Here is a 19,665-nt window from a genome sequence, read left to right on the forward strand (position 1 = left end):
GTAAGATCATTTGGGTAACATTCAAAATCACTTGAAAACTTATCTTTAAGCATTCAAAATTAATTTTAATTAGTGAAAATTGTGTTTAAAAGCGTAAAATCAAAGGTATAAATTGATTTTGAAGGATTAAAAATATGTTTCAAGATGACTTTAAACATGATAAAAATAATTTTAATCGTTTCAAAATCGATCTCAAACATGCACTTATTTTGGATTTAGAAAATCACTCTTTGAAGTGTAAAGTTGTTTAACCCTACATTCTAAATTCTAAATACTAAAATTCATTATCTAGGATTGAATATGAATGTAACAAGCATACTCAATTTAAGATCAACTCTAGATGACTTGAATTTAGATTTAATATTTTTTTAAAAATATTTTGGATAAAGTTTGGAATATGTTGAAATTTAACACATCATGAATACTAGGTACAATCTAAAATTTTGTTTAGATTTGGAATAGAATTCTAAGATAAACTTGGTGGAATTTGATTATGCTCGTATTCAATTTGATTCAAATTAAATTAGAACGTATCTTTTTGTTTAAATTTGACTAATTTTTGGAGTCTAATTGGATAAGAATTCCAAAATGGTAAACTTATTTTAAATAAATTTTATTTTAAAGAAGATTTCTTTTAGTTGGTTGGAGTAATTAGAAACATATTAGAATAGGGAGCAAGAAGATGAAATTTCTCCATAAATGTGATTCAACAATGAACACTATTAAAATTGATAGGATTCAATTATTTAACATTGTTTGTGAGAATCATGTGGACCAAACAAGGAGTTAGTTATTTTAACTAACTCTACCTAATTCAAGTTGGTGGGTCTAACACCCTTTAATGATGAATCCCACACCAATAATTAAAATTTATTTGTCTTATTTTTAGGGAGCTACTCAACAAATGTCCAAAAATGGAATCATATTTTTGAAAAATGGCCAACCAGATTTTTTTTTTGGTGAAATTATCAAATCATTCATTTTGATACTATTTAAATTTTAATAATGGACAATAATATCATTACTCATAAATCCCTATAATTATTGTTTTATGGGTATAGATATTAAATATATGAGTTTTGAATATCTGAGATAATTAATATCTATGTTTAGATGTGCAGGATAATTAATGTCTTGAAGTTAAATATTTGTGTTCAATTCAATAATTTGTTTATATAAACTAAAAGTAAATAATTACTTCAATTAAATTTAACATTGATTAATTTATTATTATGTAATTAATTATTTAATTAATAAAATAATAAATAAATAATTTTTTAATTAAAGATAATTAAGTTAATTACTAAAAATAAATTAATTAATAATAATTTATATTAGATAATTAAGATAACATAAAATATTAAGGACAAAGATATTAGTTGAAATTTATTAAGTCTAAATAATATATTTATATTTAATAATTAATTAAAATAAATAATAATGAATACTTGATATTAATTTATTAATTAATTACGCTATATTTTTACTGTTCAGCTCCCAGACATAAAAATCTTACATTTTGTAGGTATTAAAAAATCCATGTCAAATGAGTTTTAAAGTTCTCTGAATAATAATATTCTGGATTTTAAAAAGTGAAATTATGTGAAACAAATATGGATATTAAGTATCTGCCTGAAATTCCATGGAAAAACGGTAAAACAAACCGGCCTTAATGATGGATCACTCATCAATAATTAAAAGTTATTTGTTTTATTTTTAAGGAGTTACTCAACAAATGTCCAAAAATGAAATCACGTTTTTGAAGAATGACCAATCAAAGTTTTTCTTTCTTTTTTTTTTTTTTTTTGGTGAAATTATCAAATCATTCATTTTGATACTATTTAAAATTTAATAATGACAATTCCCTATAATTATAGTATATTTTAAAATAAAATCTAATAGCCTATAACAAAATGTAATAAACTAAAATACTCCAACTAAATAGAATGCAAAGTTGACTAAATCGTCCAAAAATGGCAATGTGTAACACAAATACTTGGTATATGGATGAATTTGGTCTTATGTGGGAAGAAATACCTTTGCAAATGCGATATACATATAAAACAAATAACATCTTTTACTTTGGGCTTATATGCTCTTAAAAATGATATAGAGCTAATAAATCAAATAAAAAAATACATGTTATTTCTAAGCAAAATATGATGTATATGTAGAAAAAAAAGATTTTATTCCTAGTTTTTTTTTTTTTCCTTTCTAAATCAAAGAAGTTGGAAACATGGGATCATTACGCATGAATCATCGTCTTAATCTCGTATTGATCTTAAAGTAGATTCACATTCACCCAGCCTTTGTCATAGCTAATGCTAACCTCTTGTTACTTCCCCCATACAACATCATAATTTTTTTGAAGAGATCTTTTGGTTGAAAAAATTTACAAAAATATTACGATCAGAAACTCGAGTAGGGGAGGGCACAAATCAATTGGTAAAATTTAATTTTAAAAAATCGATTAACATACCTTGAAGTTCGAATACATTTTGAGAATTCAACTCAATGATCAAATTACCAATCAACTTTTCAATTTTTTTTCTAACTTCCAATTTTGTCCTCTCTTGTCTTATTGCATATCGTATTCTTCTTCTTTTTTTTTTTTTTAAAAAAAAAATTATTTTCTTTCCTTAGTGACTGAGTTTCAAGTCTTGGGTTTGAAAGTGCCTAATTCATAATTGACATAATACCAACAAGTCAATTTGATTATTATGATAAAACATTAAATATAAATAGCAAATGAAAACATATTTGAAAGAAACTACTTTTTTTTAGTCCTCGAGTTTGCACCATTTTTAGAAATATTTATTAAAAGTTTAAAATAAGAAATTATAATAGTTATTAAGCAAGTTTATTTCTAAAAAAAATGAGAAATGAGAAGGTTATCAAACATGCCAATAGTTTTTTTTTTCCCTTTTTATAAGACTTTAAAAGTATAAAGTCTATCAGTAGTATCATCACTGACAACATATTATCATGGATAATATTGATAGTATGAGTCATTCCATCTCAAATATTACATTACATAATACATAAATACTAGTAGTATATTCTTTACATTGATAGCAATAGAAAGATATCATTGACAGTAGTTATCAATGATATCTTTTATGACGGGATGTTCATGGATTGAAAGACTTTTTAGACCCAATCTTATTATTCGGGTTGTAAATTTCTTCAACCCAAATAACCCTTATTAAAAAATGAACCCAACCCAACCCAACCACGAAATATTTGGGTTGGGTTGGTTCGGGTTAATCAGGTCATTTATTTAAAAAATTTGTTTTAAAAGAAGCGAAACGTAAATAAGTAAAAATCTAATTTAATTATTTTCATATATTGAATTAAGATTAATAACTCAAATTCAATTTATATAGTGAAAATTTTCTTTCTAAAGTGTAAATAAACTACTTTTAAGAGTTGTTAAAGAATAAATTATTAAAAAATTATTGGAACTAAATAAAATTAAAATCGATATATGTATAAATAATTGTGTTATAAGTAACAAAATAAAATATTTTAAAGTTAATAATAAATTTGAATTGGTTCGGGTTGGTTTGGGTTATATTAGGTGATCCCATGAACCAACCAAACCCATAAAATTTTCATTTATTTGAACCCAGCTCAACCCAAATAAGTTGATAACCTAATTCAAACCGCACGGGTTGGATCGAGTTAATCATTTTTTTCGAGTCATCGGGTTTCTTGAACACCCCTACTATCAATGTAGAATGATATCATTCTATACATATATACATCAATAACAATACACAAATACACTACATGTATCAACAAATTAATCAAAAGACCCCAATTATTTACAAAAAAAAGTATAATATGATATCAAAATCAAACAACAAAAAGCATTACATTATCATTAACAGAAAAATATTAGCAATAGTCACTATTTGGCTATCATTGATAAAAACACATCAGTAATAACAACTGATATCCCATTTCTCAAATTGAAACCTCTAACTAATAGTAGCATCGCTAATAACAGCTGTCAATGATAACAACTGATAGTACATTTCTCGAACTGAAAATTATCACTAATAGTAACTATTAATCATAGCAACTGATAGCACATTTCTTAAATTGAAAGTTACCACTGATAAGCTATCAGTGATAACAAACTAATAGCACACTTCTCGGATAGCAGCTATGAGTGATAACAATTGATAGTAGACTTCTCAAATCGAAAAGCTACCACTAATAGATAGCTTTCAATTTGAAAAAACCAGGAAGTAGCGTGCAAAATGATGGTTGGACGTAGGTTTTTTGGTCTTTTACCATTTTTTGTTCTATATATGTAATTATTTTATCCTTGTACTACATATTCTATTAATTTGGACTTGAATTCTATTTATACAACTAGTTCAAATTGTAAAAAAAACTAAAAGATAAAAAGTGATACCAAAAAATTGATAATAAATTAAAAAGATATAATTTTTTTTTAAAGAAAATATAGAAATTAGATCGTAGATAAATATAGAAGAATCTAATAAGTGGTGAATTCCTCTAAAAAAACGAGTGGTACTTAGTGAATAAAAAACGATCATTTTCAAAACTGCACCCAAATTTCAGCCATCTATTCCAATTTCCTTGTTTTAACTTATATTGTCCCATTTCTTAAATAGGTTTCTAGCCCCAAAATTAATCTTTTTATCTCTAATTGTATTTCACCTAATATTGACAAGGGACAAGAACTTCACTGTTAGGAAGATTTTGGGAGAAAAACATTTAAGAAAGTGAAAAAAAGGTACAAAAGAAAGTTTTGAAAAACATGGAAAGGTAACAAATTCATCAACTTTCATGCTTATTCTAGTTCACTCTATAAAAGTTAAAAGGTCAAAATATACTTTGGATCTTTATGATTTGAAGTTGGTATTAATACGGTTTATGAGATTTCAAAGTGGACACCTTTCCTAAATTTAGAAAAACATTTTAAATCGTATCTCAATCAAAATTGACTATTGATTCTAATTTTCAATGAGAAAAATAGAAACTCGATGAGGAAGAAGATGGACCAATTTCATAATTTTTTTTTTAGTATAATTAGGGTAGAGAGATTCAAACCACATACCTTATGATTTTCAGCAAACTCGTATGCCAATTGAGTTATACTCGATTTAGTACAAATCTCATAAATTAGTTGTCGAGTTAGACAAATCCTTGATGATTAAAATTGAAAAAATCTATCTTCGAAAAAAAAAATTAAAGAATTTAATAAAAATTGGTAAAAAAAAAAATTGTCACGTTATTAAACATTTTCATCTAATTTATCCAATTTTTTGTCAACTCTAAACCAATCCAATCTCATGAACTAAAATTATTGAATTTGAAACATTATAAAAACTCCCAATTTTAAGGGCTAAAAGTTTATTTTTATCCAAATTGAAAATATTTTAATCTTTGCATTAACACCATTTTAGCATTCTTATAAGTAAAATCAATGCTCTTATATATCTTTACCATTGGCAAAATCTTAGAATAGATTTAGTTATTTCTAGTTAAAATATTGATAAAAAATGAACAGCTAAAAATAACCATTTACCAAATTGAGAAACTACACTATATTTTTTTAAAAAGAAATAAAAGATTAAATTAGATTATTTGAAAGTTTAATATAATACAAAGAAGGAAAAAAAAAGGGAGAAGAGTTTATTAAAATAAGGTCTCTAAATTCAATGTGAACATGAAAGCATCCAACTGACAACTTCAAGTCAGCTCACCCATCACCTGTCTGCTCCCCACTTCTTTTTTTATATCTTAAAAAATAAAATATTTCTCAAAATAAATAAATGAATAAATAAAATCTCTTTCATATTCTTTCTATCTCTCCCTCTAGCATTTAATTAAATTAATTAGCCCTATTTTTTTATATATTATAAATGGAACATAATGTTAGATAATCTATCAAGTTGATGCATTTGATTCTCAACATTTTTAAATGTTATTTTATTTATTTACTTATTTATTTTATGAATAAAATAGTTGTTTAGTTGACTCAATAATGTTCTATGATTAATTGTGATGATATAATAATAATATTTTAGAGAATCGATAATTTAAACAAAGTGTGTTTGTAAAGATTGTGAGTTCTTTCTATTCTTTTAAGATCGCGCCTATTTATTGAACGGGCTTAATAATTTCAATTTATTTCGAGTGCTTTTAGAATACATTTTAAAGTGTTTAATTTTAAAAAAAAATAAGTCATTTCAGAAAATATTAGAGTGTTTGACAATAACCCACAATCACTTTTAAGGTGTATTTTAAACAACTTTTATCAAAAGAGTTTAAATAAAAATGAATTTCTAAAAAATACTTTTTTATTTTAATCTTAAGTCAATCCAAACGAGTCCTTAATTATTATAATTGTTTGAAGCTATTTAATTATTGTAATTGTGTGAACAAATTATAAAAGCTAGCTAGATATGCATGGTTATAAAACGTGTATTAGAAGTAAGAACATAAATTAACACATGAATTATTTTAACATGGTTCGATTTTTCAACCTACTCCACGAATTGATACTCAAAGATTAAATTATTAAAGGATTAGTACACAATATAAATTATCTTATATATAAACTAAAAGAACTTCATTCTTGGATTTTACACCGTAATTCCTACCATCCGTAGATGATCTATGTTCACAAGCTCCCCTTGTATAACATGTAATGTGTTCAACAATTGTTCAAGTAACTCACGGTCTCCAACTGAAACACATACTCAAGGATTCAACAAAAACCAACAATAGATGACTTTTAAAGAGCCACGATTGTATTATTTTTTTTTGTCCTGTGTCATTTTACCTTAAAAAATATTTTGAATTTTTAGCAAAGGATCACTCACTCAAGAATACAAAATATTTTAATCAATCGATCAAAAAAAAAAAAAAAAAGTCAAATGGATTAATATTTTCAACACAAATAATTTTAAATATATTTGTACTAAGAAATATTCTTCAAAATATATCCCATTTTTAATTAGTTGTTATAAGATTGAAATTATAACATTGGCAATCATGAAATCTACTAACTATAATAATTTCAAATTTTCAATAAAGAAGTAATGCTATTTTTAGTGGTTAATGGATAAGATACCAAATATCATATCTATAAATCAATAATTCGATTTTTAAATCTTTGCAAGTGGTGAACTAAAAACAAATTTCTAATATAGGTTAAATTATATCAAAGACTCAATAACTTTTGGGTAGGCTCTAGACTTCTAGTGAAGATTTTCTTGTTTTCAATAAAATAAGATGAAAATTGATGTGACGTCTAATGTGTTTAATATTTGAAAGATATATGTGATGCTATTTATAATATCATTCATGTATATTGATGTGATAATTGATGTATAAAAGTTGATTATGTAGATGATTTTAGCAATTTCTTGTGTGATGAAGTAAATAAAAAACAACCCATTCTAATTTTTACATATCAACCTTTAGTTTTCATCTCTTATTTTTATATAAAAAAATAGAATATTTCAAATTTCAATAATATTTTTTTGGAACAAAATTCAAAGTATAAAAGTGAATTTTTTTTTTAAGTCAAGAAACATAACGAAAATAGGGATATTTTTTATACTTTAACTTTTAGGGAAAATATGTAAACTCTTAAACTTAAGAGTATGTATCAATTTAAACCTTAAATTTTAGGAATTGAATCGATTTAAACCCAAAATTAATAATTGTATCAATTTAAACCCTTTCATAAGTGTATCCAAATAAAACATTAGAGGGTTTAAATTGATACAATTATGAAAGTTTAAGGTTTAAATTGATACAATTACGAAAATCCATGGTTTAAATTGATACAATTATTATCTTGGAGTTTAAATTGACACAACCCCTAAGATTTAGGGATATAAATTGATATTTATCATAATTTTTAATATAAATGATAGACAAAACTTTAAAATATAATTTGTTTGCTTAACATGTTAGCCAATGAAATGAGAAGAGTGGTTGATAATCATTTAGTCTAACAATATGGTATGAAATCATAGAAAATTCAAAATTTAATATGATTAGATTATATACATGGGGTACTTAGCTTAAGCTTATTCAAACATGGTAATCATTAATAATTAATTCATCTTCAATAAAATGTTTAATAATAATTATAATATGTACAATAAAAGAAAGTATGTATCTATGCTATAATCCTTTAAATTTGTACTTTCAAAAATAAATTTTTAGCCCTTAAAAATTTTGAAAGATCCCATTTTAGTTGTCCTTTGCAGGTAGATTTTCAACTTAATACACACATCTGTATGGTGTCATGTAAATTTTGAATTAAGGTTGAAACATACAAAAGTTAAAACAAGGACTTCTCCAAAAAAGAAATAAAGAGAAATTACTTTCTAGTGATTGAGTTTTGGAATAATTGTACTGATGACCTATAAATTGGATCAAAATGTAAAATGATATAAAATTTTTTAAAAAAAATGTCTAAAAGACATTTTGCTGATGTCATAGATAAGTAAAAATACGTTATTACCCTTCCTTTTATTTATTTTTGTTCTTTTCTTTCTTCTCCAAATTGTTTTTTTTTTTTAAATTTTCTTTAATTTTCTTTCTTCTCTAGATCACATCTACTCCTCCTCCTCCTAGATCGAAGATGACCATACCTTCTCTGATGCTGTACCATACGAACAACTCCGATGCGACTAATTTTAGGTAGAGCAAGTTGATCAGCAAATCTGTGAGGGAGGAGAGTAATGTGAGATAGGAAAGATGAAGCAAGAGAGTAGATTGAGCGAGAGTGCGAGAGAGCGAGAGGCCGAGCGAGAGGTCATTCCACGTGTGCGAGAGTTTCATTTTGATAACTTCTCTCGGATTTGATGTCAGCAAAGGGTCATTTGACATTTTTTTTTGAAAATTTGAGTCATTTGACATTTTGGATCAAATACACCTTTTATTGCAAATGTAGAAAATCCTAAAACCAAAATACACCTTTTATTGCAAACTTAGGAAATCTTAAAACCAAACACACATTTTATTGCAAACTTAGGAAATAAACATAATATTAAATTTCTGTCAATATCTCGATATTTTCATCGATATTTCTATTTTTACATGGATTCAATATCGACACGAGTAGTGAATCGATATTTTCGTAATTATAAAAAATAAAATATAAGAAAATAATGTCATTAATGTGAATGTAATAAAGATAATAAATATTTTAATTTGTTAAAAAAGTATAAAATATTTATTTATTAATTTGAATAATTTTTAAAATTTTGTTTTTATAATTTTTCTAGAAATATTTATTGACATTTTTATCGATATTTTCGTAAAATTGAAACTTCGATATTTTTGTTGGCATTGATAATTTAATTTTATACTAAAAACGATTTTTTTTTTAAAAAAAATTACAATATTCAAAGTGTATGGGACAGTAATTAAGAGCTCCAACCATTGGTCAATTTTTTTTTTTTGTATCAGTGGACATCATCTTTTCCTTTGAGTGAAAGGCATAAAGATGATCCAAAATTTAGAATAACAAATGCCTCCAAATTGGCTCCAAATCAATATGAGACATAAATTACAAACTAGACTGGATTGATAACTATTTTATTTTTATCTATATGTTCTTAGAAATATTTTAATAAATAAAATCAAATATTGTAAACTTGAAAATCAATTTTAAACAAGGATAAATTACAAAAACCACCTATAAAATATGGTGGTAGTTGTAATTACACCATCAAATTTTCAGTTGTAAAAATTGAATCCTCAAATTTATCTAATTCAGCTTTAAAATTGAACCATCAAACTTATAATATTTGTAGAAATTGGACTTCTAAATGCTAAAAATTAAACCCTCAAACTTATACAATTGTTAAAATATCTACAATTATGTAAGTGTGATGATCTAATTTTAATACTTATATAAATTCGAAGACTCAAATTTTACAATTGAAAATATTGAGAGTATAATTTTAATTACCATTGTATTTTAAGATGATTTTTGCAATTTGTCCAAAAATTTAGTCTATGGTTTTATTTTTTAGTTATTTAAGATTCAAATATATTTGATCATTGACATAATTATCCTTCATCATTGATAATCACAATTTCACATTACACTAGTTTCCATTATAAGAAAGATCACATATATATCATACCCACTACCCAAATCTACATCTCACTTTTTAAAGAAAATGACCATTATTATTGCCTTTCAAATTTCTTATACATCTATTTGGATTTAGTAGATAGAAAAGTATCTTTCCACATTATAATTAAAAATTTTCAAGCTTTAAACATATGATCACTCATCATTAAATCCAATAACTTAAGTTGATGGAATACAACGTGTTTAACCATTCAATCATATCCTTAACGACTTCAAAATTCTACGTTTTTTTTTTCCGAAATATTTATTAGGTAGAATTTGACTAATTGGAGAGAAATAGAAAAAAATAAAGAAAGAAGGGAATGAAGCATTAGCAACCAAACATTCTCAAGTGTGGCCATTTAAGAGAAGGAATCCCTTTCTTCACATTTTTGCAAGATCCTACTTCATCTTTTTCAGTCCTTGTCTTACCAACTTCTTGGCCTTTTGAAAGACTCTCTTGCATCTTTTTCTGTTGTTGTCTTTGAGGCTTCTCCTATCAAATGAAAAAAGGGGAAAAAAAAGAGAGGAGAAATATAAGAACACATTGAATCATGTGAAAATGGCTAATTACCTTATAGATAAAGCTTAGATTCTAATAGAATATATGAAAAGACATGCCAAAAGATGACCCCAAATTCATCACTCATAGGGTAAAAACCGAACAAACACATACGTGGTTCACTAATAGAAAACGACAATAAAAGATGAACATAAAACGTAAAGCAATAGAGAATTGATACCTAGATTGACGTGATTCACTAACAGTATGTTAGATATGAGAGCAGTTTTAATGGAGAGAAAAATATTTACATAACACAGTGAGACTTAAATAATTTTGTGTTATTTGAACAAAAACGAACCACAATTTAGGTGAAAGATGAGCTTCCAATAAAACACCAAAATATTGAATGACTCAAAGGACATCAACTTGACACAAAAAGTTCACAGAAAAAAGAAAAGCAAAAGCATAATGCTTAATTGATTATCCCTCCAAGTTGAGGCAAGAGAATATAATTATATTACTAGTGAAAGAGCTTGTTGGTTTGTTAATTCTTTTTTCTTTTTTTCCTTCTTTGGAAATCTTTGTCTCTTAGCAATTATTGATAGTACTCATAAGTATCTATTTATTTTTTTACCTGAATTTGAGAAATTTGTGAAGTTCTTCCATGGTTGGGATAGTGGAATGTGGGGTATGAAGAAGATGGTTGTCCTCTACAAAATTGTTTTGGAGAAGAAGAAGAACAAATCTCAACTGATGTTTGTGATGAAGTTAATGATGAAGGATTTGAGGAGTTTCCTGAATCCATCTCCAAACACAGCTGCCAATCAAATTGTAAAACACAATAACAAAATAGTTTATTTCTTTATTTTTTTTCCCCTCAATCATAAATTCCAAACAACTATTCATTACTTTCTTTGATCATATTGAAAACTATTTTATAATTAGTTTTTAGTTTTTGGGTCACTCGTTTCCATGTTTAGTCATATCCTTTAATGGAATGGACGTTAGGACTCAAACACTACTATATCATTTCAGGTCACTGTTATACTCATTTCAAATATTAGTTTTTCATCCAACATTCTTACAAATTTGTACTCCAAGAGTAGTTTTGAAACTTTTTAGGAAAATTTCAAAGTAATATTACAACTTTTAAAAGTTTTTTTTTTTTTTTTTTTCAAATGTTATGGTTTAGGGATATTCCTTTTGTAATTTAGTCATACCCAAAAGTTTAACTTGTTGGCTTTGAACTCTATGTTTAATCTTTTCAACACATTCTCAATAGCATACACTCGAGAGGAAACGATGTACTATATAAGTTTAATCTTTTTGGTCATTGTTGCACCCTTTTCAAGTTTCAGTTTTCATCCAATATTCTAACAAATTTCTATTTCAAGAGTAGTTTTAAAATATTTTATGAAAGTTAAAGGGTAATATTATAACTTTTTAAAAGATCAACAAGGTATTTTTTATACAAACGTCATGATTTAGGATATTCTTTTAATAATTTAGTTATACCAAAAATTTAAACTATTGAGTCTGGACCTTAAATTTAATATGTTTAATATATTCTCAACAATATATAGTATAGAGGAAATGATATCACAAAAGTACGAACTTCTATATGAAATTCTACATTTGACATCTTATCAATGCTTCAAATATTATTCTCACTAAGTGTAGTTTTGATACATCTTCTTAATTAGAAACATGAATTCACAAAACCTTTCTAAAAAACATACAAAACTTCCAACTTGTACCTTAATTTTTTATGCAAATTTGGAAGGTGTAAGGAGAAAAAGATGGTGAAAGAGAAAGAACATATCATAAAAAAAAAAAAGAAGTAAGAATTAGAATATTTAATTTGAACCTGAAAAAGTCTATTCTCAAGAGTTGCCACACGATCCAACAATGAACCTTTAAAGTAAGTATCTTTTAGTGCAACATCCAATGATATGCATCTTTTTTCCATTCCTTCTTCTAAATTACTTCCTCCAAATCTTCCCAATCTCTGTTTTTTCTCCAAATCCTTCATCTATTGCAAAAGTAACAACAACCCCACAAGAACAAATCAACAACAATTATATATAAACCAAAAGAAAAAGAGAGAGAAAAATAAACTTACAACAAAATCCAAATGATCCAATCTTGAAAAAAGTGTCATTGAAGAAGAGGAAGAGGAATAATGTTGTGGATGATGGGATAACTTTGCTTCTTCATCATCTTCCATTGAATCAAAGCTTTTACTTTCTTGGCAAAGGAGAAATCACTATCTTCTTCTTTTTAGTGTAAAACAGTTATGTTTTCCCACTTTTTGTTTGTAGAATGGGGTTTGTTTTTTTTTTACTAAGTCAATCAATCACTATGTTTTTGCAAGAGAGTGAAAGGAAGAGCCCAAAAGAGTTGATCCATGGCCAATTATTTCAATAAGTCCAATAATGGAATTAGATGTATCTATACAATTATTGCTTTTGAAATAAATGGGCTTTTGGTTTAAAGTTTGATGGGTCATTTAAGTTTTGTCAGATCAAAGTTTGTAAAAGGAAAGTATGGCAATGATATTGATGTCTTTGTTTGTGTTCAATCTTTAAATATGCCACCAAAAAATGGGTATGTTGTTCTTTCTTTCTTTCTTTATTTTTCTTTAGCCACTAAGTTGTAAAGGGTCCAAAGTAAAAAGATGGGGTTGATTGAATTTGGTAGGGAAGAAAAATAGAAGGGATAATTCTTTGGGAAAATGATGAGTGGACAAGGTCCAATTTTAATTTATATGAAATTTTCCAACTTTCATTGGATGGGCTTTGATTGAAACTTGACCTCTTTAGAACATTTTTTTTGGTTGCAAAAATGGTTAAATGCATTTGTCGATGGCATATCTAAGACTTCGTTTGAGATTGTTGTAGCTTTTAAAATAATTGTTGGTAGCTATGCTTTTAGAAGAATCAATTGTGAAAGGAAGTAAAAAAGTATGGTAAATTTTAATTTAAATAAGAAGAAAACTAGCTATGATGTTTGGTAAATTAATGCTAAATTTATGTAATTGAGTTATATGAATCAAACTAGAGTCATTAATTTAATTATTTTTGTCTAGATAATTAATTATAATTTATTTTAAAATGTCTATGATTTAAATTCCAACTAATTTTGTTTAGTCTAAATAATTTGATAAAATTTTTTAACAAATATCTTTTTGGGCAAATGATTAAAAAATAATTCTTATAAAAAATGAATCANGATATTATTATAATATATTTGGTTTAATAGTTAAGAAATTACCAGGTTTTTAAGGAAACTAAATCTAAAAGCTAGTAGCTATCAACTTTTACACCTTAGTTAAAATTAGAAAGTGATTTTACTAGACTAATAAATAATTTATTTTACTAAACAAGATAGACAGTTAAGATTTTTCTATAATAATTTTTTATGATTGCAACCACAATTTTAAACGAAGCTCAAATTCCTCTATGACGAAAATATTCTTGGAAAGATACATTTTAAACCACCTAAATGAAGCAACAAAAATGGATTATAAGGGATGAGAGAGATGGAAGTGTATTTAACAATAGTAACAACCAAGAAAAAACTCTAAAACTTAATTTAAATTTATTTCTATTATTTAAATCGGAAGATTTTCAAAAATAGAAAAATAAGAGAAACTATTTATCCATTCTTTAATAGAGGTTGATAGAAGTCTATCCGTGTCTATCAATGTTTTTTTACTGTTTTTATAAATAGTTTGACATTTTTTTTCTATAAGTGAAAATTTCCCTTAAGAAAAATAAAATCTAGTTAAATACTGACTATAAATCACATTATAAAATTGGCAAATTAAAACACTAAAATTGCATAAATAAGATACTATAACTTAAATTAATAGCTGAGGATTATTAAATATTGTAATTACGCATATAGGATTAGTATATATTTGGAATTACTCTTAAATAAGTTAAGGAATTACACTAGATATGCTATTCATAGATACCACCAGAAGCCAATATTCCCATCCTTTATAGAGGCGACAAGGGCTATGAAAAAAAAAAAAAAAAAAAAAAAAAAAAAAAAAAATTAACGTGATTTACACAAAAATAAAAAAAAAAAAAAAAAAAATCTTGAACCCATTATTGAAATCAAATTCCTTTAATGTTGCCAGTAATGTAGTACATACTAGTAAATATATGTCGTAAATAATGTATATACACGCATATATATGTGTGTTAATAGTGTACTTATGCGCTTATACACCTATATATAGTGTTAACTGTTGTATATATCCATCAATACATTTGTAAATTGGCTTTTGTTTGCTACAGTCGTTTTGAACTAGAAACTCCATTTCAAAGCTAAGTTATATTACAAACTTCTTTAGATTAGAGGATACTTGAAACTTCAAGTACTAAATTGTTATTCCAATAATTAGTTGAGACTTGAAAGGTCAATTTTGGTAGAGCGATTGACCTGAAATCATCCAAAAAACTTGTCTTCATTTCATGCCCTTCTTGAAATATTGAAGTTGCCCATGTATTTAAGAGTAATTTTTTGCTCTAGGTCATTTTTCTCTCATGGAAGCACAACTCGAAAGATTCCCATTAGGTCACTTGTTTTTAGTAAATTTGATAATGATAAAATTGTTTTTAAACCTAAGTACAATAATTCAAAAATATTTTTAAAAATTTGAACCAAACATCAATATGATTATATAAAAAATCTTTTTTTCTAAAATCATTACTTCAACTGTCAAAACAAACATAGCTCAACTAGCTTATATATGTGTTATTAACGACCAAGAAGTCTATAGTTCGAATTTCCTTCTCCTTATCGTATTAAAAAAATCACTAGTTAAACCATCACTCAGGCACAATTTATTATAATTTTCCCCACAGAGAAGTTGATGAGTTGAGTTTTACAAGCAAAGTGGAACAAGTGAAAATGAAAAGGAAGAAAATGACCACTACATGGAGAGGACATGTTGAATTTTATTACCTCAAAATGGCTTTTCTTTTAAGCCACAGGGTATAACCAATATGCATTCAGAAGCATAGAGAACAAGAAGTTCCAAAAGAATTCTTGAACTAACCCAAACTAGATCTTGTGATTTCATATACCAAGAAGCATGCTGCATTAGATGGGACACTACGAGCCATGGCAGGTCCAAAACCTTTGTATAGCCCTTTCACTCCTTCTAAGGCCATGATTTTTCTAAAAGCATCCATAGAACCAGAGAACTTTGGGTTCTTGAAATCATCCACTTGAATCACACTCTTTATCACATCAGTTGGATACACAGCTAGCCAGAATCCAGCTCCCGCGACACCCGCAGCCACGATTACAGAGCCTTTTCCGAGATTCGACGTGTCTCGACCACCTGCAAAGTATTGCTTTAGCAGCTCATATACACCAAAAACCACTGCATTTCCAGGTGCTTCTCTTGCCATAGTTGGAACTAAGCCCTTGAAAAGACCCCTCACTCCATTTGACTGGAAAACATGCTTAGCTACATCAATTGGACCACCATACTTCACTGCCACACCAACTGAACCCGATGTTGCTAATGCACTCTGAGCTTGCAGCCTATTCATTAACAACAAAAGATCAAGGTTGTAATGTCTTGTGAACTCTCTTACTATCCTAAAGTCAAATACTTAACTTAAACTAACATGCTTGTCTCCTACTGGCTTGCTTCATTTCAAAATAAAGAGGTTGGCAAAATAAAATCATTAAGAAAACAAAGATGTAGATGTCTGTAAAGCAATAACGAATTGACATAAAGATTTATGTAGTTCATTAACAGCGTGTTAGGCTATGTCCATGGATAGAGGGAGAACAGTTTATTATTAGTAAGACTCGGTACTTGGACATTCAAAGCACTAGATAACAGATTCAAGACATTTTAACAATAATCGCAATTTAATTTCCCCTTTCCTCCACACAGGCACTAGTTGAGAAGCCAAGAAAGTGAATAATGGTAGAAAAAGACAATGGGGTGCCATCCCAATTGCAGTTTTGTTTGAGTTACCAAGATTACCATATGGGGTTAATATGTTGTTTTTCTTTGCATATAAGGATCAAACTTCCTTTCATGGTGAGTTATAACTATCAGTGATAATATAATATTTAGGAGTGGGAGTCACAAACTTCATGACATTCAAGAAAATTGTACAAACCTGCACTTGATCAACTCAGTAGGACAAGCTACAAAAGACACAGCAAAGCCAGCCCCAGCCCCACAAACCACTTGTTGGCTAACATCAAGGGAAGCACCAGGATAAGGCCTAAAGAAGGACTCTATTTGTCCCCTGACAGTGAAGAGAACAGCATTTTGTGCAGCAACTGTAGCCAATGGAACTCCCATACCTTTGTACAAACCTCTTGGGCCTTCTGAGGCTAAAGTTTGTCTGAGAGCATCCATCGCACCGGAATACATGGGACGTCGGCCTGGAAGCGGGACAGGTTGGCTTTGGAGCTTAACCTTAATTGTATCAAATGGGTGCCCACATATCAATTGAGCCGCTCCCCCAAGAGTCCCAGAAGCAAGATCTTTCGCGGCATCTCCCATATCGATGATAAACAGTTTGCACTCTTTTAAGTTCTTTAGCAATCTGTGATGTCATTATAAAATGCTCAAAATAAAAGTTGCTTAGCAGAAAGAGCTCTTACAACAATCAATATTAGGCCATATCTGAAGTTGTCTAAGTTCATTTCACAGAAAGAGTTCACTTGATATATAAATAGTTACAGTTATTCTTATAGAAATCTGTGTTCTTCATGGTTTATCATAAAGTGGAGAAGACTTTGGACTTGGAGGACAATCAAAGGCGCTATAGTCCACATAAACATTTAGAACCTGATAAAAAAATTCATCTCAATGTGCTCAATTTTTCATTGTCTTTTAGAGAAGCTCTTTTGATTTTTTTAGAGAAGTAAGTTTTCATTGTCTTTAATCATTCAGCCATGAAAAAAGCTGACTGACAAAGGAAGAGTAAAGAAGGAATAAGAAGAAGAACAGGAACAAGAAGTTTATTTCGACTCCATTTGAAAATCAATTGGTTTTATTATTATTATTATTTTTAGAATTAAACCTATTTCATCTACATTTCTTAGAATGATTTGCATCTTTCTTAAGTACAATGGTTGAATTCTTAACAAAATTCATAAAACAAACATAACTTTTTGAAAGCTACTTTTTTTAGTTCTCAAAGTTTGGCTTGGTTTTTTAAACCATTGGTGAAAAGTAGATAACAAAAAAAGAAATTTAGAGGTGGAAGTAATGTTCATAGGCTTAATTTTAAAAAACAAAAACTAAAAACAAAATGATTATCAAATGGGCCTTAGTTATTATCCAAAAAGCAACATGAAAATTAAGCCAAACTAAGAAAAATACAATATACATAGCCATTCTTCTCTCTTTAACCCTTATGGCTATACATCATATACATTAACAATCACTTATTACCATCTAACCAACCGTTAAATAACTGATTGACCCAAAAACTTAAGCGGATGGATTGTGGTAAATTTAATTATATAAATACTTTAACACTTCACTCACTTGTGGGTTTGAAAATTGGTAGAAGAGCCAACAAGTAGAAAATCAATATTAGTTCGAAGAGGAAATGACATTATAGGTGTTTGTACATAGGACCTCCTTTCTTGGACACAATCTTAAATCATCGATTGACTCAAAAACTTAAACTAATGGGTCGTGGTAAATTTAATTTTATAAACACTTTAACACCGACTACAGCTGATTTAGAAACAACTTAGAAATTAATTACAAGGATCACATTAGCAATATGACAACTGATCTGTATAACATATTAATCTACACTAACAAGTTGCTCAGAGAAAATTTGAATAAGCAATCAGAATGTATAAAAATAGAAGTTCTGAACGTATGTAATCATCAAGATCAGCTTTAACTCGAGAGAAGAAGTTTCATATTCAAAGAGAAACAGAGTTGCATTGAAAACATTGAAGGAAAAGAGTTGGAAGGAAGCTTGAAATCTCACCGAAAGCGATTCGCAAGAAACTGAAGTGACGATGAACAGAAATGAAAGACCACAGAAGACAGGGAGCTTCATTTGGGTTGAACACTCTTTATTCCGGCGGGCCGACGGCTATCTTTTCTGCTTTTTCTTCAATGGCGAAAAGTAAGGTGAAAGGTAGTAGAGGAGGCATGGTAATGGAGACAAGGACCTTCTTCTTTGACTACTCTTTTCAAAACAAATATAATGGACCTTTTGAAATCTGAAACACAGAGGATAAACTTTGTATAAAGATAAACTTTTGTGAATAATACTTTATTATTGGTCCGACTAGTTTTCATTTTGTCTCTAGGTTTCAAAATATTAGGTTAATTTAGTCGATCTTGATTCAAAATGTTACAACTGTAGCTTTGCGATTTGAATTTTATTTCAAACTTGATTCTTAGATTTTACTATTTACACTTTTAACCTCGATTTTTCACTTAATGTCAATTCGTTGTACTTAAAAAAATTTTAATTAATGAAGTTTTATTATTTTTTATCATAAAACTAATTTTAAAATTTCACTTCATAATTATATTAAATTAATTAACGATATTAATGCCAAAGAATGAAAGTAATAGTTAGTGAAAATTTGAGATTAAAAGGGTAAATCTTGAAACTTAGAGACCATCTTAAAATAAAACTCAAATTTCAATGGTGAAATTGTAACATTTTAAAATTTAGGAACTAAATTGAAGACAAGCTCAAGGGTTAAAAGTGTAACATTTTGAAATTTAGTGAACAAGTAAAAACTAGACTCAAAACCTAGGAACTAGAAAGATATTTTTCTCTAAATAAAAAAAAATCATTAGTTAAATGCAAATCTAATGGAATCACTTTCTTTTAACGGTGGCGGTAATCAGCGGTAGAGTCATGATAATAACGGTCAATTTTTGATAGTTTTTTATTTAGATAAGTGAGAGAGATAACCCTTTTGTTCAAGGCTTATTTATTTAAAAATTAAATTGTAAATTTGATTTTTATGATTTAAA

General features: G+C 27.5%; 2 protein-coding genes across 2 annotated transcripts; both read right to left on the reverse strand.

The window, feature by feature from the left end:
* Nucleotides 1-10,281: 10,281 nt before the first annotated feature.
* Nucleotides 10,282-13,041, reverse strand: LOC120078343. Its single transcript, XM_039032597.1, has 4 exons — nucleotides 12,775-13,041; nucleotides 12,520-12,684; nucleotides 11,287-11,469; nucleotides 10,282-10,643 (listed from the first exon to the last, which is right to left on the reverse strand). Exons 1-4 carry the CDS (start codon nucleotides 12,877-12,879, stop codon nucleotides 10,479-10,481), a joined length of 618 nt encoding a protein of 205 aa, XP_038888525.1. The 5' UTR covers nucleotides 12,880-13,041; the 3' UTR covers nucleotides 10,282-10,478.
* Nucleotides 13,042-15,441: 2,400 nt separating this feature from the next.
* On the reverse strand, nucleotides 15,442-18,873 carry LOC120077623 (mitochondrial carnitine/acylcarnitine carrier-like protein). Its single transcript, XM_039031564.1, has 3 exons — nucleotides 18,656-18,873; nucleotides 16,811-17,245; nucleotides 15,442-16,217 (listed from the first exon to the last, which is right to left on the reverse strand). Exons 2-3 carry the CDS (start codon nucleotides 17,200-17,202, stop codon nucleotides 15,719-15,721), a joined length of 891 nt encoding a protein of 296 aa, XP_038887492.1. The 5' UTR covers nucleotides 17,203-17,245; nucleotides 18,656-18,873; the 3' UTR covers nucleotides 15,442-15,718.
* Between the last annotated feature and the right edge of the window lie 792 nt (nucleotides 18,874-19,665).

Source organism: Benincasa hispida, chromosome 5 (assembly GCF_009727055.1).
Source record: "Benincasa hispida cultivar B227 chromosome 5, ASM972705v1, whole genome shotgun sequence".
In the NCBI taxonomy this organism is placed as follows: Eukaryota; Viridiplantae; Streptophyta; class Magnoliopsida; order Cucurbitales; family Cucurbitaceae; genus Benincasa; species Benincasa hispida.

Coding starts and splice junctions, on each gene's coding strand:
- LOC120078343 (XM_039032597.1), bottom strand. CDS start 12,879: ATGGAAGATGATGAAGAAGCAAAGTTATCCCATCATCCACAACATTAT. Junction 12,685..12,774: donor TGGATCATTTGGATTTTGTT/GTAAGTTTATTT, acceptor CTTTTGCAATAG/ATGAAGGATTTGGAGAAAAA. Junction 10,644..11,286: donor CACAAATTTCTCAAATTCAG/GTAAAAAAATAA, acceptor TTCATTTGATAG/GAGAAGCCTCAAAGACAACA.
- LOC120077623 (XM_039031564.1), bottom strand. CDS start 17,202: ATGGGAGATGCCGCGAAAGATCTTGCTTCTGGGACTCTTGGGGGAGCG. Junction 16,218..16,810: donor ACTGAGTTGATCAAGTGCAG/GTTTGTACAATT, acceptor GTTAATGAATAG/GCTGCAAGCTCAGAGTGCAT.